The sequence below is a fragment of the Octopus sinensis genome, linkage group LG9, assembly GCF_006345805.1.
Source record: "Octopus sinensis linkage group LG9, ASM634580v1, whole genome shotgun sequence".
Taxonomy (NCBI): Eukaryota; Metazoa; Mollusca; class Cephalopoda; order Octopoda; family Octopodidae; genus Octopus; species Octopus sinensis.
The window spans coordinates 23,722,284-23,743,517 of record NC_043005.1 but is presented as its reverse complement, the minus strand read 5'-3'; the positions used below and the strand labels follow the sequence as shown (position 1 = coordinate 23,743,517).

Genomic DNA, 21,234 nt, shown 5'->3' with positions numbered 1-21,234 from the left:
TGAATATATGTATATATGTATGTATGCATGTATATATGTATGCATATATATGTATGTGTGTGTGTGGGTGTGTGTGTGTGTGTATGTATATATATATATATATATATATATATATATATGTACGTATGTACATATGTATGTATGTATGTATGTATGTATGTATGTATGTATGTATCTATGTATGAATGTATGTATGTATACATATGTATATATGTTCCCAGGCAGCGTTTATGTTTTTCACGTGAATTTTCTATATCTCAGTCTCGTTATTTTGAGTTGTCTTTCATTCTATTAAAGAGCAAAGTGTTTGTTGATTCATGATTTGTTGAGATTACTTACATTGATATTGGTTGGTTTTCTTCATAGGTAGTCATTTAAGGCATGGATAATGCCTAGTTTTGGGAGATTCCATGGCATAAACATATTCAGAAAGAGGGTGAAAGACAGTCAGACAGGTAGGCGGGCAGGTAAACAGAGAGACAGGCAGATAGATAGATAGATAGATAGATAGATAGATAGATAGATAGATAGATAGATAGATAGATAGATAGATAGATAGATAGATAGATAGATAGATAGATAGATAGATAAGTTTCTTTATTGGCCACACAGGGCTGCACACAGATGGGACAAGTTACAAGGTAGAGCTTTTCTTTTGGGGGATGAAAAAAAGAAAGGTTTTCGATCAAGAGGGATCGTAAAAGGGAAGAAAAGAACAAAAAAAATAAATAAATAAAAGAAAAAAGAAAAAAGAAAAAGAAAATAAAAAAAAGAAAAGGAACAAAAGAAAAGAGAAATGAAAAAAGAAGAAAAAAGGGGAAAAAAAGGGGAAGAGGAAAAAAAACGATCAATAGGGATCGTGTATCACAGTGTTATGATATATGGTGTAAAGGGGAAAGCAAGTAAGGTTTATCCGTGGGAAGAAAAGCCTACGAAAAAGACCACGGTAACCTCGGTCAATATTGTTATATGTTACCACATTTGTTTGCAAGTCGGTAACCCTCTGTTTTCAATTTCTGGGTTCATAGGATTATGCTCAAGGTGGCTTCGTCATTCATACGTGCCATCCTTGCTACATTCACCCATCTTTTTTTAAAACATTCGCTAGACAAAACTTGCCTCTCTACTCTCACTTTCCTTTTCAAGTGGTACTTGAAGAAGTTGATGAGAGATTGACCAGAGAGGAAAGTGTTTGTCTCCAATCCTTTCAGACGCGTCCACCAGATACTTTCTTTCGCCATAGCCACAAGGATGATGAAAATAGCTCTTCCTTCCCGTTTGAAGGAGGGAGGCGTGACAATATTGACGATAGACTCAGCTGATAAACCGACTCGTCCCACACGTGACAGCAGTTGTTCGACATAAGCCCACAGGTCGGAAATTGTTGGACACTGCATGAGTGCGTGCAGAACGGTTTCGTCGCTCTGACCGCATCTCGGGCAGGTCGGCCCCGTGTTTCTCGAGCCGTGTCTGTAGAGCTTATCCCGAACGGGTAGCGCTTCTCGGTAGCACTGCCAGGCCAGGGATCTCTGGAAGTTGTCCATGGGCCCTGGCCCGAAAGTCGTCCTGAACAGGCGGGTCAGGTACTCCTCGTCGACGTCCAGGTTCGCCCCGAGCTCGTCGTCGTACCTCCCCTCCACTAATCCCCTATAGAATGCTTTGGTTGTGTTGAAGTCACTCACGGTCGACCCAGGACGGCAGAGTTGCTTGAGAGCAACGCGACACTCGCGGTGCCATTCGCCCTTCCTCGGCCTCTTTTTGATCCACGACTGCAGTTCGGTCATGGAGACGAACTGCGGGAGAGCGTGCCTCACAAACGGCGACCACACCTGTTCACTGTCATCTACGAAGAGCCTGAGATGTCGCAGTCTCAGCGCGTGTCTGCGCATCATCAACCACGGCATGCCCAGTCCTCCTTAACGGGTGTTGACAGCAAATGGATCGCCTGACCATCGGGACGCATCCTTTCCACAAGAAGCGAAAGAGAATGCGTTGTAGTTTGGTGATGGTAGGGTCGGGACAAGGCACAACGGTCAGGCGGTAGTAGATGACGGACGCGATGTACGTGTTCGCCACCTCCGCCCGACCTTTTAGGGACAGTTTCCTCTCGGCCCATTGCCGGGCGAGAGTGACCACCCTACTCGTTATCTCGTTCCAGTTCTTCTCCACTTGGAGGTCCGGACCAAACCAGACCCCGAGCAACTCAACCGGGCCGTCGGTCCAGCGTCCCACGACAGAGACGCTGGTGGACGGCATGGGCTTGCTTCTCCAGGTGCCTAGTCGCAAGCCCACTGACTTTTCCCGGTTGATTTTCGTTCCTGTCACCGCTTCGTAGTTTTTCAGTGTCTCGCCGACCTGCTCGATGTGCTCGTGGCTATACACTATGATGGTGACGTCGACCGCGTATGCAGACCCGCTCGTCCCGCATCCCAATTCTCGCGGGATGCCCCTCAAAGTTGCCAGCTTCCGCAATAATGGCTCGAGAGTCAATACGTATAGAAGCGACGAGAGGGGGCATCCCTGACGGACCGAACGTGCGATGTCGAAGGGTCTCGATAGATGTCCATTCACGCGAATTACCGAACGGATGCCTCTGTACAAAGCGGCTATCCAGCCGCGGAAGACGGGACCGAAGCCAGCCGCTCTGAGGACCGCCTCCAAGTATCGATGGTCCACCCTATCCACGGCTTTCGATTGATCCAAATTGATCAGCGCCCCACCCATGCCAGGTTCGTTAACTACCCTGTCTATGATGTAGCGCATCAGGTGGAGGTTGTCATGGATGGTCCGGCCCGGCACGGCGCATGTTTGCGCCTTGTCGACCAGTTTCTCGATGACAAGCGCCAACCTCTTGGCTAGCACCTTGGCCAAAATTTTCAAGTCTGCATTAAGCAGAGTGATGGGCCTAAAGTTGATAGATAGATAGATAGATAGATAGATAGATAGATAGATAGATAGATAGATAGATAGATAGATAGATAGATAGATAGACAGATAGATAGATAGATAGATAGATAGATAGATAGATAGATAGATAGATAGATAGATAGATAGATAGATAGATAGATAGATAGATAGATAGATAGATAGATTGATTGATTGATTGATTGATTGATTGATTGATCTGTATCTGTGCGAACGTGTATATTCATTATCATAAATGCAATTGTACCTTATATTTATAATATAATCATATTCCTCTTCAACAATGATATGTTATTATTATTATTATAATTGCAATCATTGCTATTTCTATTATTTAACTATTGCTATAATTATTATTATCGTTATTATTCTTCATAGAACGCATTCACTGCACTACAAATGGCGGCTCTGAATTTCTTCCATATGTGCAATACATTGTTTTTGGTTTTCTATTTATATTGTATTGACAGTATTCTACGTAAAGTGTTTGCAGCACCTAGTAATGCTGGGCTCTTTTGTATGTTGCATATATTTGTAATTCTTGTGACTTTTGTCTGCATGTTATTTTAATCTTTGTTTCTATTGTCAACGTCACATCATTCGTGTTATTCTTATTTCACTTTACCAACTGGACCGTATGGTCGATGGAAAGTCTACCATCGCATTATAAAGAGAGTTAATGGAATATACGAGTGGCAATTGCTTCGGAGCGATTCTAAACACCAACTAGGATATTCTGAAGAGTCTCCTAGGTGATATTTCAGGTCACTTATTATGGATAATTTGCAAACGTCCTTGGGTTACCATTCTTAGAAGGGAGGGATATATTGTTTGTTCGTGATAAACTCTGCAATCACTCCTCATTGCCGTGTCGGTGTCACTGGTAGCCGAATATCTCTGAGATGTGCGCAAGTCGACAAAACCGTCCAAAACGGACTCGTTCAGCATCCATGCGTTGTTAATTTGCTAGTTTATATCATCAGATGTGGACAAAGTTTGAGGACAAAGCGTTCACTCATTGGACAAGTGCTCATCAAATTCTTCTAGTACAACATGAATGGGTGAGTGGAGAGATGGAAATGCCACCCTCCAATAACACGAAAGATGAGTGAGAGCGACGACATTATCGTGGCTAATGATCTACAATAACAGCGTAGCTTTAGACTGACTGTTAGAATTAAGAATGATTAATTATGTGTGTCAAGATGAGTGGAGTAGTGATGGCGAGTCCTCCTCCCGCTCACATTGTTTAGTGACTTGTCTATTTGGAGTAAATTGGGGGTCTTGTTCTTTTCTAGATTCTTAGTGCTATGATTATTATTATTATTATTATTTTCTCTTTATCACAGTTTTTTTTTTTTGAGCTTTTGGAGTCTTGTATGCGTAGTAGGCTTATTACCTGCAGCCTACGGTACCATGCTATTCGCTAAGGAGGCAAACCTTTTGTAAGTTCTACTGGGCTCTATCATTATTATCATTATTATTATTATTATTATTATTATTATTATTATCATTATTATTATTATTATTATTATTATTATTATTATTATTATTATTATTATTATTCTATGTTTGACTTTTGCTTTATGTCTGTACAAGTTGGCTCCAAGTCTCACCCAAAGACCTCAAGAGACAACAGGTTGGAAGTTCACGTTGTTGTTATGCCTAGTGTGCCATATATTTGGGGGTTTTTTTGGTGTTGTACTAGTGAATGTCTAATACATAAAAAAAAAGTTTGTTTTAAACCTTGGGATTACATAGAGAGTATTTTGCGTAGGATATGAGCAGTTCCCATGAGCACTATCTTTTGAATTTCACCATTTTGGGTTATTTCTGACATTTTGGGTTATTATTATTATTATTATCATTATTATTATTATTCAGTAGTTTTTTTATTATTATTATTATTATTATTATTATTATTATTATTATTATTATTCAGTAGTTTTATTTTTATAGCGTGCTTTCACTTCACTACCGAGCGCAGCTCTGTGCGCCTTGGGTATGTGCTGTGGTTTGCTGTGATGCTCTTGCGGTTACTGTATTGAAAGTGTTTTGCGTAGGATGTGTGCAGTGCCCAGTAGAGCAATTTTCTGTATGTTGTATATATTTGTAAGTCCTAAAGTTTTTGTTATGTAATTGTCTGAATATTTTTTTATCCTGCCTAATGCACCTACTATGATAAAACTTAGAACTTAGAACTTAGATATGTTTCGACCAGAGATTGGTCCAGGCCATGTCTAACTTAATAGCACCACCTGATAGGATTATTCGAATCCTGTTTAAGTCAAGTTTTGTTCAAGTAGTGAGTTCTTGTTGGGTGAGTTGTATCCAGTTTTGTTCAAGTAGTGAGTTCTTGTTGGGTGAGTTGTATCCAATTATGGGTGGCTTATCTGGTATTCTTTGAAGGAATCTACCCAGACTCTGTTTGAAGTTGATGGGATCCTTTTCCTCTTTGATCTCCCTCGGGACAATGTTAAATAGGGCAGGGCCTGTTGAGGAAAAGAAATTATGTTGCAGTGTACATGTATGTTGTGATCTTGAATTTGGCAGGGGACGTATAGCCCGTGGTCCAAGTCTCGGATGAACCTTGAAGCTAATGTTTAGGTCGTTTGGGCAAAGTTGGCGGTATATTTTCCACATCGTACAAATGATGTACCGCTCACGGCGACGCTGGAGGGAGTAAAGTTTCAAGGCTTTAAGGCGATCCCAATAGTCGAGAGCAGCCATGCCTTCAATTTGTTTAGTGAGAGCCCTCTGGGGTGACTCAATTCTGGAGATGTTTTGTCTTGTGTGAGGAGACCACAGTGGGCAGCAGTATTCAAGGTGTGGCCGTACAAAGGATGAAAAAAGTGGTATGATGACACCTTGTTCTCTGGACCGGAAAGTTCTTAAGATCTAGGAACTCATCCTACGAGCTGTATCGACCTTCTTGTTGATGTGTGCACTCCAACTGAGATCGTCATCAACAATTACACCCAGGTCTCTGATATTGTTAGAGGCTGTGAGCGGTTCCCCTGAAGGAAGAGAGTATGGTTGTTTTAGTGAGGAATTTCTTCCAAAATGCATCAGCTCAAATTTTCCCTCATTCAGTTGCATTTTGTTTCTGTCTGCCCATTGACTCACAGCATATAGGTCAGACTGGAGTTGAGTTCGGTCTGCTTCTTCATTAACGATTTGCTGGAGCTTAGTGTCATCAGCGAATATTTTCACTTTGCAGTGATGTACGACACTGGAAAGGTCGTTTACATAAATTATGAAGAGTAGCGGACCCAAAACAGTTCCCTGGGGAACACCGCTGGTGACTTTTGCTGGGTTTGAGTGGACTCCATCAACTACATGTTGTGTTCTATTCGCTAGGAAATACTGAATCCAGTGTAGAACTTTTCCACGGATTCCAACATTTGCCAATTTTGAGAGTAGGATGTTATGGTCTACCCTGTCGAACGCTTTACTGAAGTCAAGGTATATGACGTCAGAGTTCGAACCTGTTCCCAAGGCTTTGAGTACATCTTCAATGTGGTGTAAGAGCTGTGTTAGACAGTCCCTGCCACAGCGAAAGCCATGTTGATTTGAATTTAGGAGTTTGTGGGTCTCCAGGAAGTCAGCTATCCTTGATCTTAACACTCTTTCAAACACTTTAATGATGTGGGAGGTGAGTGAGATTGGGCGATAGTTGACTGCGAGGGATCTGTTTCCCTGTTTGAAAACCGGGATGACCGACTGGGATAGAAACTTTTTCGGTATATAACCTGCGTCTAACGAGTTTCTCCAGAGGTTGGTCAGAGGGACTGCAAGTTGATATCTACATTCCTTCAGGAGACTGGCGGGAAATCTATCAGGGCCTACAGCGGAGTAATGTTTGACCTCATTTATTGCTGCTACGATGTCGGTGGCAGTGAAGGTTATGTCTGCGATTTTGAGTTGGGAGTCAGCTTCGTTCGTTTCCCTCACATCAATATCAGTGGGAACACTGAAGACAGAGCAACATTGTTTCTGCAGTATTTCTGCCATTTCTTTAGCATCGTGTTGGGGAATGCCGTTTTCATCAATCAATGGCCCAATAGGTGAGACAGTGGTTCTATGCTTATTTGCATAAGAATAGAACACTTTTGGGTTCTGTTTGATGTTTTTGATTACCCATTGTTCCTCCACAGCTCTTTGATTTTCAATGGAGGTTTTCATGTTAGTCTGCAGATGAAGTTTTTCCAGCTCCAGTCTTTTCATTGTTGTTGAATGTGGATGTTGCGTGTGGGAATATTTTAATTGGTTGATTTTTTTGTTGAGTCTTTTGATGCGCCTGATGAGTGTTTTTTTCTTTTTAGGGAGCCGGTTTCTGTTTGTGTTAGTAGATTTCTTGGGAGCGTGTTTAGAGCATGTGTAGGTGACAATGGTTTCAAAGTGCTGCCACGCGGTCTCAATATGAGGGGAATTGAGAGTAAAAGACCAGTCGATGGAAGACAGATCCTTTCTGATTGTTCCCCAGTCCGCTTTGTGGAAATTTATGTTGTCAAATGGGTGCCATGGAGTGGGATTGGCTGGTTTGGTTTTTATACGTCGGGAATTAAGATTGCAGAGTACCATGTCGTGGTCTGAGAGGAGAGTTTTTTCGACTGAAATGCTGTGAACGTAGCTAGAGTGATTGGTCAGTACCAGATCCAAGATCGTTTTATTCTGTCTCGTTGGTTCAAGCACTAGCTGAGTCAGGAAATACTCATCCATCAGATTAAAGAGCAGTTCTGCTGCTGCCCTATCTGATGTAGAGCACTTGCCCAACTTCGGAGTATTTGTGGGCCAGTTCACATGAGGGAGGTTAAAATCACCCATCACTATTATGTTTCCGGAGTGGTACTTCCGAAGGAAGGACTTGACTTTGCTAAGGCACTCTTCAAAGTACTTTAGAGGTGCCTGGGGAGGCCTGTAAATTGTTTCTGTTTTTAGATTCCACATTCGAGTTACCTCTATTTCCAGGTCTTTGTATTTTGAAAGTTTCTCCATTTCTTTTAGAGAAACGTTGCCATCTGCTGATATTGATACATCAATTAGAAAGCATTTTTTTTTCATGATCTGTGACAACTATATCTGACCTATTAATAATTATTATTATTATCATTATTATAATTATTATTATTATTATTATTATTATTATTATTATTATTATTATTATTATTATTATTATGAAGGCGGCGAGCAAGCAGAATCGCTGACAGCCGGATAAAATACTTAGCGTCATTTCGTCCGGCTCTTTACGTTCTGAGTTCAAGTTCCGCCGAAGTCGACTTATCCTTAAATCCTTTCGGGGTCGATAAAAAAATATGTACCAGTACGGGGGTCAATGCAATCGACTTGTCCTCTTCTCTCAAAATTGCCGGCATTGTTCCAAAATTAGAAAGAAAAAGTATCATTGTTGTTGTTGTTGCTGTTGTTGCTGCTGCTACTGCTGCTGCTGCTGCTGTTATTGTTTATTTTATGGTTGTTGGAATTACACAGGAAACTGACACACCATGTATGAATGAAGAGAAACGTAATTGTCAGTGTAGTTATAATCAATGCCATTGTATTTATTCACCTTCTGCAATGAAATAATAATCAGTTTCCAGGACTAACTTAATGCATATTCATAGAGTGTCTAATTAATGTAGAGAACATGCTTTTATTGAAGTGATATGCGTACATGTACATATGCATGGAAATGTACGTGTGTGCATGCATGTCTATGATAGTGTGTGTATGCATGTTTGTGAATATATACAAATACACAATCCATACACATAGATATACACACACACATGTATATAATGCATATAATATATTTACATACATACGTATATATATATATGTGTGTGTATATATATATATATATATATTATATGTATAGGGATGTATGTGTGTATATATATATATATACATATATGTAAGGTGATATGCTACACATACATACATATATGTACAAACGTGTGTATGTACATTCATGCATGTGCATAAGCACGCGTATATACACATATATACATACATATATATATATATGTATATATGCACATGTATATGTATGTCTATGTATATGTGCGTACGTGTGTGTGTGTGTTTGTGTGTACGTACGTCTGTCTGTTTGCATGTATGTATGTATGTATGTACGTGCATATGCATGCATGTATGTATGTATGTCATTACTCAGTTTATTTCAAGATTTCTTTCCAATAGACAAAGAACCGCTTTCTAACCTAGTTCCAAGGTTCCTTCATTGGAATTTCAACATCAACAGCTGGGTATTTTTGTATGTATGTATGTTCAGATTTGTATGTTTTATGTATTTTCATGCATATAGTCACATGTCTAGACATGCTCATATATATTTAAATGATAAACTTCTGGAAAGTTTTACAGATTTTTACAGTTCCAATGATGAATTGGATCTGTAGTCTTCGAATTAGCTTTCTCCTTTCTGGTTTTAAGAAGCTTAATTTCTCAATATTGGTATTTAGGCAGTGTGTTAATTATCCCAGGGTCCCAATAATTACAGGTATAAACCTGGTATGTATGTATGTATGTATGTATGTATGTATGTATGTATGTATGTATAGCTTACTGTTCCGATATGGTCAGATCAACGAAAGAAGTATTCTATCCGGTGAAAAATAAATATCATTTAATGTACATAGTATAAAGATACGAGCTACTAACAGTTCCTTGCATTGGAGACGCGGGTCTAGGCAGGTTTTTATAACAAGCCGTGTATTTCCAAACAATCATCGGGCTCTCAGCACAGGGTTTGTTGAATTTGCAAATCAGGATGCTGGTACAAAAAAAATTCATAAAAATAAACAAGAAGGTAGATGCAAAAATTGAAAGGGTGAATAAAAACGGAAAAAGAAAAGAATTTCAGAGTTATGTACCCATTGACGTGAAGCCATAATTTAGCTAATTGTTGTAGATTAATTCAAGCGAGAGGGGTTCACAGTCTTTGAGAGAGCTGTTCAATTAAGGGGGAGGGGTCCTCCACTTCGCCAAAAGAAATTTGTCCATATATATGCACTTACTGAGAATTTCGGATCCGGAATTCAGTAGTTTGGTAAAATTCTTAGATCTAAAAAGAATATGTGATCTTTCAGCTACGCATAATTTGCATTTCTTAGATCCATTAACATATAGCATGAATCTCTCTACGATTCTCCACTGATTCAATGTGTGGTCCATTGGTCTTCAAATCTCATATGTGGTTAGTCAACTTAGTGACTTTACTTTTGTCGATATGCCGGAAAGAAAATAGATGGTTTGCGTAACGTCTTTTGAAATCGCCTTCACATAACCCGATGTAATTTTTCTTTACGGATAGGTAATCTTGAAGCGTTGCTGTGACTTCTGTCTCGTTTACGTCGGAGTTTATTATACACGCCTGGTCAAGTGGGAAGGCTTCAGCGTCTCGACAGTTACAACTGGGAGTGGGCTCATGTGGGTGCTAACAAGTGATAATGTTCTTCATATGAGTACCTTTTCAACACTGAGGGTCTCTGTACCCGCTCCCCTGAAACTGGCTCACCTAGCATCAAAATTTGAAACCAACACACTCCCCTGAACTGGCTCGCCTAGCATCAAAATTTGAAACCAACACACACACACACATATATATCAGTGTTGAAAAGGTACTCATATGAAGAACATTATCACTTGTTAGCACCCACATGAGCCCACTCCCAGTTGTAACTGTCGAGACGCTGAAGCCTTCCCACTTGACCAGGCGTGTATAATAAACTCCGACGTAAACGAGACAGAAGTCACAGCAACGCTTCAAGATAAGAGAAAAAATCTATCAGAAAGGAACTCTATCTCTCTTTAAAAAATATCTTTTGATAAGCATAACAAATGCGCAACCGGTAAAAAGAACTTTCACCTAATTAAATACACTCTCTCTTACTTAAATTATTTTGTCAGCATTTTCTTCATTTCCTTTTTTTTATATATCACAACTCGTGTTCCACATCTCCTTTTTTAAATATATATATATATATATATATATATATATATATATATATATATATATATATATATATACTTGTTTAGGGATGAATATGCATACGATGTTTACTCTTTACTCTTTTACTTGTTTTAGTCATTTGACTGCGGCCATGATGGAGCACCGCCTTTAGTCGAGCACATCGACCCCGGGACTTATTCTTTGGACGCCTAGTACTTACTCTATCGGTCACTTTTGCTGAACCGCTAAGTGACAGGGACGTAAACACACAACCATCGGTCGTCAAGTGATGTTGGGGGGACAAACATAGACACACAAACATATACACACACATACATATATATATATATGTACGACGGGCTTCTTTCAGTCTCCGTTTACCAAATCCACTCACAAGGTTTTGGTCGGCCCGAGGCTATAGTAGAAGACACTTGCCTAAGGTGCCATGCAGTGGGAATGAACCCGGAATCATATGGTTGGTAAGTAACTACTTTATTTCATTGAAATTTGCCATAAAGTCATTACATAGAATAGCATGTGGGATGGACATATACATTGATGAGGTGAATGATAAAATAAGGTTGCTATTGATAAGAGAAGGCAAAAAACGGCCGCCGATTTTCTGCTTCTCTAAGACATTGTTCTTTTCTTTTTTCAACAGAATAAACAAAACGAGGTATTGAACCTCTCACAACAGTTTTTGCAATTATTGGACTTTATAGTCCATTACAAATATTAACATGCAAAAAATATTCAATATACAATCAACGCTAGTTCATTTACAAATGAGGCGCTGAGCCTCTTACACATTATAACGCTGAGGCTTTTCAACCTCTTGTCAATTTTTCCACCTCAACGAGGTATTGAACCTCTCACTACAGTTCTAACAATTATTGGACTTAATAGTCAACAACATGCAATAACATACAATGAAATATTCAATATACAATCAACACTAGTACATTTACTGACCCTCTTACACATTATAACGCTGAGGCTTTTCAACCTCTTGTCAATTTTCCACCTCATCATCGCTTGTGTCCGTGTACTCCCCCATAGCCCATGCTTCCTTTAAAATCAAGGCGGGCTCCGAGTTGGCGTCACCCGGCCACGAGCGATATTCCTCTTTTAGTCCCTCCAGCTTTATAAACACGCGCAACGTTATGACCTCCACAGCTATCTAAGGAGGCCATTCTGGGTCCTGTGTGAAGACCAAAGGTATTCCCTCGTAGTGTTCTTTCACTAGCTTTTCCACCTCTCCGCCTCTATAAAAGAAGATCAACAGTTCATCGTATTCCGGGTCCTAGGGGGTCAATTTTACCGTTGGCGGCACAATTCCCGCCAATGGTGTCTCCCCCCTCCGGTGGCACAACCGACGATGCTCCGTGACACTCCGGCATCATGTCTCCGACTTACCCCTCCCAGTCAGCTGCAGACAGAATATTTACGCTGAGGAGCTTGGTGATAGTATCTCCTATCCACTGGGAATGAAATCCGGGTGGCTAGCCGCAAACCCAAGCCCTCGTCAGACTCTTTCCACAATAAGTGGGAAGAAAGAAAATTTCATTGCCCTCCAGGGGCTGACTTGCAAATTCACGGGCCACTTCTGGGCCACACGGTTGCGTATTTGACCCCCCCCCCCGAGTGATAAACTTAATCGCTGGCTTAAATTCTGCCAGCTTTTTTCCTGAAAACGGCAATGGCGTCGAGGGTTCTAGAGTAGGTCCTCAAAACCACCGTCTTACTTTCAAGTTCTTTTAACCATTTTTTGGGTGGTGTAATTTCCTACTTCACCAACTTTTCATTGTTATTTGCCATGTTTTTTTTGTTGTTTTTTTAAAGAGTTCAAAAATACAGTCGTTAAAATATAAGATAATTAAAGAAAAAGAAGGAAGAGGAAAAAAAGTCCAAACAAAAAGGAAGGAGAGAAAAAAATTAACAGTTCAATAAAGAGTTTTTTTAAAAAATAGAGAGCAACAGTTCAAAATACAGCAAAGGCTACTTGGTACTCCAGGCCAAAATTTTAACACAATTGTAAAACAGTTAAAAATCATTTCAATTTTCTTCTAGGTACTCCTTGACAGGAACAATATTGTTGAAACACTATTTTCAGACAAAAAAATTTTTGGCAGTATACGCCCACCAAACCAATAATTTTCACAATTAAATGAATAAATATTTTCACAATTAAGTGAATAAATATTTTCACTCAACCTCAGGTAGACTACAGTCTAGTGAGGACTTCTTGTTTTTAAAAATAATCGCGAATTACAACAGGCTCTCACAAGACAGAAGAAAGTCTTACCTTGCTGCTAAGTTTCAAAAGTCTTCAATTTAAGACGTCTTCAAAAGCACGTCTTGCCGCTTCGGTGTCAAACACAATTCTGTCTCGCTCATGCACAATGAGGTAAGCAAGCTACTTACCACACCGCCACTTCTGCGCCTTATTCTATTTATAGATAGATAGATAGATAGATAGATAGATAGATAGATAGATAGATAGATAGATAGATAGATAGATAGATAGATAGATAGATAGATTAGCCTTCACACGTTTTGTATATAGAACACTAAAAAAATGTAAACTTACGAGGAGTGTATGAAAAGTCTTGAGCCCCAAAAAATACAAAACAGTACAAGACTTCTGATGATTTATTTTTCAACATAGTCCCCCTCGATGGCTGAACACTTTCTCCAGCGGTACTGAAGTGCCATTATCCTGGCGTAGAGGAACTCTTTTGTTTGAGACTCCAAGAAACTTCCTACAGCATCTGTATCATTGGTAAAATGGCGACCAGCCAGGGCTTTTTTAATTTTGGGGAATAGATGAAAGTCAGTGGGGGCTAAGTCTGGTGAATAATGTGGATGGAGAACAAGTTCATATCCACAATCACGAGGTGTGGGCTGGAGCATTGTCGTGATGAAAAAGAACTCCTCCGGCCTTTTTTCTTTGATAGCTTCCCGGAGGCGTTTCAGTAACTGAGAATAATACAGTCCTGTCATGGTGTAACCCTTTCCAAGATAATCGATCAGCAAGACACCTTGAGAATCAGAAAAAACCTGACGCCATGTCCTTGCCAGCTGAAGGAATGACCCTGGCCTTCTTTGGGGTAGGAGAAGATGTGTGCTTCCACTGCTTTGATTGTTCTTTGGTTTCAGGCTGGTAGTGATGAACCCAACTTTCGTCTATAGTAATAAAACAAGCAATAAAATTCTCTTCATTGGTTTCAAACAGTTCTAGATTGCTCGTGAACAAAATGCATTTATGTTCAGGAGTCAAAAGGCGAGGGACCCACCTTGCAGAAACCTTTGAGAACCCAAGTTCTTTTGTTACACTGTTGTCTGCTCTTTCAGCTGAGATGCCCAGTCTCTCGGCTATCTGATGACATGATATTCGACGATCTTGCATTATCATACCAAGAGCAAGGTCAACGTTGTCCCCGATGGTTGCAGTTGGAGGTCTCCCTGGTCTGGGATCATCTTCCACACTCTCCCTGCCATGCTGGAATTCATTTACCCAGCGTTTGACTGTTGCATATGAAGGAGCATTGTCTGTTAAGGATCTCAACATATCTTCATGGATTTCTGATGGAGCCATGCCTTTCAAATGAAGGTACTTTATGACAGCACGATACTCAGTTTTCTCCATTTTCCATGTAACCTCAACACTTGTTTATTTAAAAGTCTGCAACAAACAAAAAATTAAAATAACAGTATCATGAAAATGAGCTTGAATACACTGAAAAGACTGTACTTACCAGAAAAAAATTGTTTCAGCTACCTAGCAGCCCCGTTTCTAGGTTAGGCTCAAAACGTTTCATACACCCCTCGTATATGAGCTGATTAGAAATAAACGATAATTAATCACTACTCTCTTTACTCTTTTACTCTTGTTTCAGTCATTTGACTGCGGCCATGCTGGAGCACCGCCTTTAGTCGAGCAAATCAACCCCGGGACTTATTCTTTGTAAGCCCAGTACTTATTCTATCGGTCTCTTTTGCCGAACCGCTAAGTGACGGGGACGTAAACACACCAGCATCGGTTGTCAAGCAATGCTAGGGGGACAAACACAGACACACAAACATATACACACACATATATATACATATATACGACAGGCTTCTTTCAGTTTCCGTCTACCAAATCCACTCACAAGGTATTGGTCGGCCCGAGGCTATAGCAGAAGACACTTGCCCAAGATTCCACGCGGTGGGACTGAACCCGGAACCATGTGGTTGGTAAGCAAGCTACTTACCACACAGCCACCACTAGCTAATATTATTTTCGCTAAGTAGAGAACACAATTTCAGATACCAAGAGACATGAAGAAAACTTCCAGTGCGTCCCCTAAGAAACGTAAGCCATTGTTTATGTCAGGGTTCGGTATTGCAGACAAATACAGAATACTTGAGAGAAGGATATGCGCTTACGTAAATCTATAGACCTCATTAATAATACAGATATTAGCCGCCAACACTAATTAAACATAAACTACCACTTCATTAGGCAATTTATAATTTTTCCCGATACAATATCGCAAATCTTCACAATTAAATAGCGATTTCAAATACTTTCAATCAGTTAATTAAGAGTCTGTGTTGTGGATTTAGTTAGACAAATAATTCACACACCTTCTGACAGCAAGTAGTAGCAATGGTGGTAGCTGCCCCGTTTTTCTTGGATTGATTGCCGTCCGTTGGTAATCATTTGACATCAGGAACAATCTGATGGCATGGGAGGAGTTATGAAGTATATGTTATTGCTGCTGTTGACGACGACGATGATGATGATGATGATGATGATGATGATGACAACGACGATATGAGGAAGAAGAAGAAGAGGAGGCGGAGGAAGGGGATGGGAAGGGAAGAAGTGGAGGAAGAGGCGGACGAACATGAGGAGGAGGAAAAGTGGAGGAGGAGGAACAAGTGGAGGAGGAGAGGAGGAGGAGAGGGGAGGGAGGAGGGGAGGAGAGGAGAGGAGGAAAAGAAGAGGGGGAGAGGGAGGAGAGGTGGATCAGGAGGAACGAGTGGAGGAGGAGAGGAGGGGAGGGGAGGGGATGATGATGATGATGATGAGGAGGAGGAGGAGAAGAAGAAAAAGAGGGGAGAATGAGGAGAGGTGGAGGAGGAGGAAGAAGAAGAAGAAGAGGAGGAGGAGAAGGAGGGGAGGAAGAAGAAGAGGAAGACATTCTCTCGCAGATGGCAATAATGTGGATGATGTCTTCAGCTTTGGGATGGCAATAATGTGGATGATGTCTTCAGCTTTGGTCTTGCACAGTCTGCATTTTTTGTCTATTAGTGTTTTCAACCTTTTAATCTGTTGGTACTCGGTAGGGGCCTCTTGTTCTTGGATTGCTTGGTGGTAACCTTCAAAGCGTGATATCATAAGAAGAAGAGGAAGAGGAAGAGGAAGGGGAAAGGAGGAAGGGAGGTTGGAGGAGGTGTGTCGAAGGGGAGGATGGGGAGCGGGGAGAGGGGAGAGGAGAGGGGAGGAGGGGAAGGAAGGGAAGGAGGATATGAGGCAGGGAGAGGAGGAGGGGGTGGAAAGGAGTGGGAGGAAAAAGACGAGGTGGAAGAGAAAAGAAAGATGATGAGGACGAGGATGATGATGAAGAAGACGAGGAGGAGGAGGAGGAGGAGGAGGAGGAGATCGATAGGGGGAGGAGGAAGAGGAGATCGAGGATGGGGAGGGGGGGAGGAGGAGGAGAGGAGGAGGGATTGCGTTATCTATGATGGCAATATTTCACGGTTTTTGTGATCGTTTACTTCGATAACATTATGTGATTACTTAGGATGATAACAATAATCCAGAGTTTGTGTGATTGTTTACTGTCATGATAATATTTCACAGCAGGCTGCGCGATTGCTTAAATTGAAACAATATTTCACGGAAGGTTCGTATAATTATTACAGTGATGATAGTATTTCACCGTAATTTACAGTGATGGCAATATATTACATTGTGTGGTTATTTGCAGTGATAGCTATATTTCACAGAAGGTTCACATAATTGATATAAATATATAATGATGACAGTATTTCACCGCAATCTACAACGATGGCAATTTGCCTCACGCTGTGACTATAGGAAGTAACGACAATATTTCGCAGTGAGTTATGTAATTATTTGCAGTGATAACGATACACAGTTGGCTTTATCTTTTGATTTCTATGTCGACATTAAAGATATTAATTAGGTAGCTAGAGGTTTGATACAAATACATACATACGAAAATACATATATACATATATACACATGCATAAAATTGAAATCGGGCCAGTGCACCGGAAGGATATTGCGTGGATACTTGGCCCGAAAGATTCGAGAAAATAATATGAAAAGCTTGGCAAGGAGTACTAATATGTTTATGATATCACGCTTTGAAGGTTACCACCAAGCAATCCAAGAACAAGAGGCCCCTACCGAGTACCAACAGATTAAAAGGTTGAAAACACTAATAGACAAAAAATGCAGACTGTGCAAGACCAAAGCTGAAGACATCATCCACATTATTGCCATCCCAAAGCTGAAGACATCATCCACATTATTGCCATCTGCGAGAGAATGTCTTCCAGATATTATCTTCCCATGAGGCATGATGCAGTAGCGAGAACAATCTGGAACAGGATCACCAAAAGAAAAAAACACTCCGATAAAGTTGAGTATGTTGAGATCAGTGGATCAAAAGAATATCGGTGAAACTTGAAAATTAAAACGGCCACGAAATTGAAACACAACCGCCCAGAGGCGCTATTGTGGAAATCAGCTGCCCTCTGGTCACAAATTCAGTTAGAAAAATACAAGAGAAATAGAATATACATATACCATTGATGAGGCGTGTGCAAATCCAATACCTAAGATGCATTTTCAGCTTCATACATATTATCTTTAGAACAACATGCTACATGTCAACCCGTCAGGGGCAAAATGTGGCTGAAATTGGGTTCTTGGATAGAGAACACAACTCCGTAATTTATAAACTAGAAATGATCGCGATATCTGGGACAATAAAAATCTGCAAGATCATCCGAAGGATTAAAGGATGATGAACAAAACAAGATTCTTTTCTTCACAACATTGCTACCATGCAGGTGGCCGGAGAAAATTAACTTTATAAAAGAAGATACTTACTCAAGGTGCTACGCGGTAAGACTGAACCCGGAGTAATGCGGTTGGGATGCAACCTTCTTGCCAAAGCCACATCTGCGCCATGTGTTTGTGTGTGTGCAAAACATACATACATACGTACATACGTACATACATACATACATACATGCACGCATACATACATACATACATACATACGTACATACATGCATGCATGCTTGCTTGCATGCATGCATACATACATACATACATACATAAATACATACATACATACATACGTACATACATACATACATACATACATACATACATGCATAAATACATACATACATACATACATACATACATGCATAAATACATACATACATACATACATACATACATAAATACATACATGCATAAATACATACATACATACATACATACATACATACATGCATAAATACATACATACATACATACATACATAAATACATACATGCATAAATACATACATACATACATACATACATACATACATAAATACATACATACATACATACATACATACATACATACATACATAAATACATACATACATACATACATACATAAATACATACATACATACATACATACATACATACATACATGCAAATGAATAAATCGGCGAAAAGGTTGTCGTCTTTTAAACTCAGCCCTTACATCCCATCACACCTTGTCTTCAAGGTTATGCATTTACAATGCAAATTCTAGCATAAGCTATTAAATATATTGGAAAATATATGCAGTGACGCCTATTTTACTACAAAATAGGATTGAATATGTCGATTATGCCATATTTCTATAGAATATATTGCCCATTTCTTTGAAATATATTACATATACGATTCGGCAGCTTAAAATCACATAAAGATATTAGTTTCTTTTGCGATATAACATTACTGCTAAAATATTATACAACACCCAAGGATAAATACTTCGGTTCTTGAATATATGCATTCTTCCAATACAAGAATATTGGTGAAATATTCCTAACAAGACGTTGTAATAAAGTCGAACACAATACATTTGATATTATTTACCATAGAAAGCTAAAATGACGTGCTGCAGTGGAGTTCAAATGGTTCACTGCTTGGAACTCAACGACTTCTTTGTTAAGATTATGAATTTTAACGTTAATGGTTCGTAATGAGGAATGTGAAGCGCCCAAAAGCTTCGCTAATCCTGATGATATCAATGCGATTGATATTTATTCTGAATCTACATATATAGGCGCAGGAGTGGCTGTGTGGTAAGTAGCTTACTAACCAACCTCATGGTTCCGGGTTCAGTCCCACTGCGTGGCATCTTGGGCAAGTGTCTTCTGATATAGCCCAGGGCCGACCAATGCCTTGTGAGTGGATTTGGTAGACGGAAACTGAAAGAAGCCTGTCGTATGTATATATATATATATATATATATATATATATATATATATATATATATATATATATATATATATTATATATATATATATGTATGTGTGTGTTTTTGTGTCTGTGTTTGTCCCCCTAGCATTACTTGACAATCGATGCTGGTGTGTTTACGTCCCCGTCACTTAGCGGTTCGGCAAAAGAGACCGATAGAATAAGTACTGGGCTTACAAAGAATAAGTCCCGGGGTCGATTTGCTCGACTAAAGGCGGTGCTCCAGCATGGCCGCAGTCAAATGACTGAAACAAGTAAAAGGGTAAAAGAGTATATGCAGCCAATCACGCAAGGACAGGACAGCTTTAATACACCAAACATGTAGCGACTATTTTGTTTTAATATTTGATCTCCGTTCTCAGCTCGATTCTCCTTCCACATCGATCAACCATATGCATTATAATATACACTTTGCTTCTTTTTACAGTTTGTCAGTCACCGCTCTACTTGTCTTCCCAACTATCATACCACCTTGGTACGACTTCATGTAGCTACAAACCCACGTTGCCCCACATTCCTTTTGGAAGTATTGTACACTGTCATCCTTGTACCTCTTACTCTTAGTAAAATAACATCAAATTCAGTCCTTCACTTGAAGTAGTTCTTGTAATGTGCTTCTCATGTCACAGCCATTTGAAAAATGAAGAGCTTTTATCGAGTCGGATCACGTTATAAGGTTGCAGTTTTGTTTAGTTATTGCTTTATGAATCAGAAATATCAGCACCTTCTCAAATGCATAAAAAGATTTTGCTTGAACACACACACACACACACACAAATATACATATATATATCTTATCGGTCTCTTTTGCCGAAGTGCTAAGTTACGGTGACGTAAACACACCAGCATCGGTTGTCAAGCGATGGTAGGGGAAAAACACAGACACACAAACATATACGCAGACACACACGCACACACACACACACACACACACATACATGCATATACATACATATATATATATATATATATATATATATATATATAGTACGTTTAAATATTTGTTGTGCAAGACTTTTTATGTGAAGTCGTGTGTTGAAACAGATATTGTTATATTTCGGAATGGTCATTTTGCCAGTTTAGCCAATAAAAACACACGCACTATATATTTGGTGTTATTTTGCTTCAGTGTTATTTATTTTTTACATTAATCTTAATCTTATTTCGGCCAGAGTTCTTTCGTCACACTCCTGTGACCGCATCAGTGGTCCTTTGTTTTCTTCTTTCTTATTTGTGTTTCTCCTTACTAACCGTCAGCCATTTTGTATTTCTATTGTATGTCTTCATTTGCGCATGCTTATATCTCTATGTGCGTTTATGTTTATTTAGTGTGTGTATGTGGGGGGATGCCTGTAATATTTGTATCTTCTGTTTATATATGTTCATGTAATTTGTATTTTGTTTTTGTTGTTTTTGTTTATTCTTATTTTGTTCATGTGTTTACATCCACTTATTATCATATGCTTGTATGTATAACAACAATACTAGTAATAATAATGATAAATCGAATCGAAAAAAAACATTTGCCGCTTTTTTTAGAAATGTATTGAATATAATTAAGTCCAATTAGTAAAAGCTAAACTAATGATGATTATTATTATTGCCTTTGCACAGCTTCTAACGCTGGAGATGTACTACAGTGTCAGCTGTTCACTATCAGTGAACGGTGGAGGCGCAATGGCCCAGTGGTTAGGGCATCGGACTCGCGGTCGTAGGATCGCGGTTTTTCGATTCCCAGACCGGGCGTTGTGAATGTTTTATTGAGCGAAAACACCTAA

The 21,234-nt window shown here is 39.6% G+C and overlaps 1 protein-coding gene and 1 long non-coding RNA gene across 2 annotated transcripts; one reads left to right on the top strand and one right to left on the bottom strand.

The window, feature by feature from the left end:
• Positions 1-6,517: 6,517 nt before the first annotated feature.
• On the top strand, positions 6,518-9,793 carry LOC118764684. The gene is made up of 3 exons (XR_005000492.1): positions 6,518-6,528; positions 8,649-8,651; positions 9,692-9,793. It is a non-coding gene; the product is annotated as an uncharacterized LOC118764684 (long non-coding RNA).
• Positions 9,794-13,534: 3,741 nt separating this feature from the next.
• On the bottom strand, positions 13,535-15,699 carry LOC115215856 (protein GVQW3-like). The gene is made up of 2 exons (XM_029785197.2): positions 15,530-15,699; positions 13,535-14,582 (listed from the first exon to the last, which is right to left on the bottom strand). The coding sequence occupies exon 2, from the start codon at positions 14,544-14,546 to the stop codon at positions 13,947-13,949; it is 600 nt and encodes a 199-aa protein (XP_029641057.1). The 5' UTR covers positions 14,547-14,582; positions 15,530-15,699; the 3' UTR covers positions 13,535-13,946.
• Between the last annotated feature and the right edge of the window lie 5,535 nt (positions 15,700-21,234).

Bases quoted from the DNA above. Each gene is read 5' to 3' on its own strand.
- LOC115215856 (XM_029785197.2), bottom strand. From the start codon at position 14,546: ATGGAGAAAACTGAGTATCGTGCTGTCATAAAGTACCTTCATTTGAAA.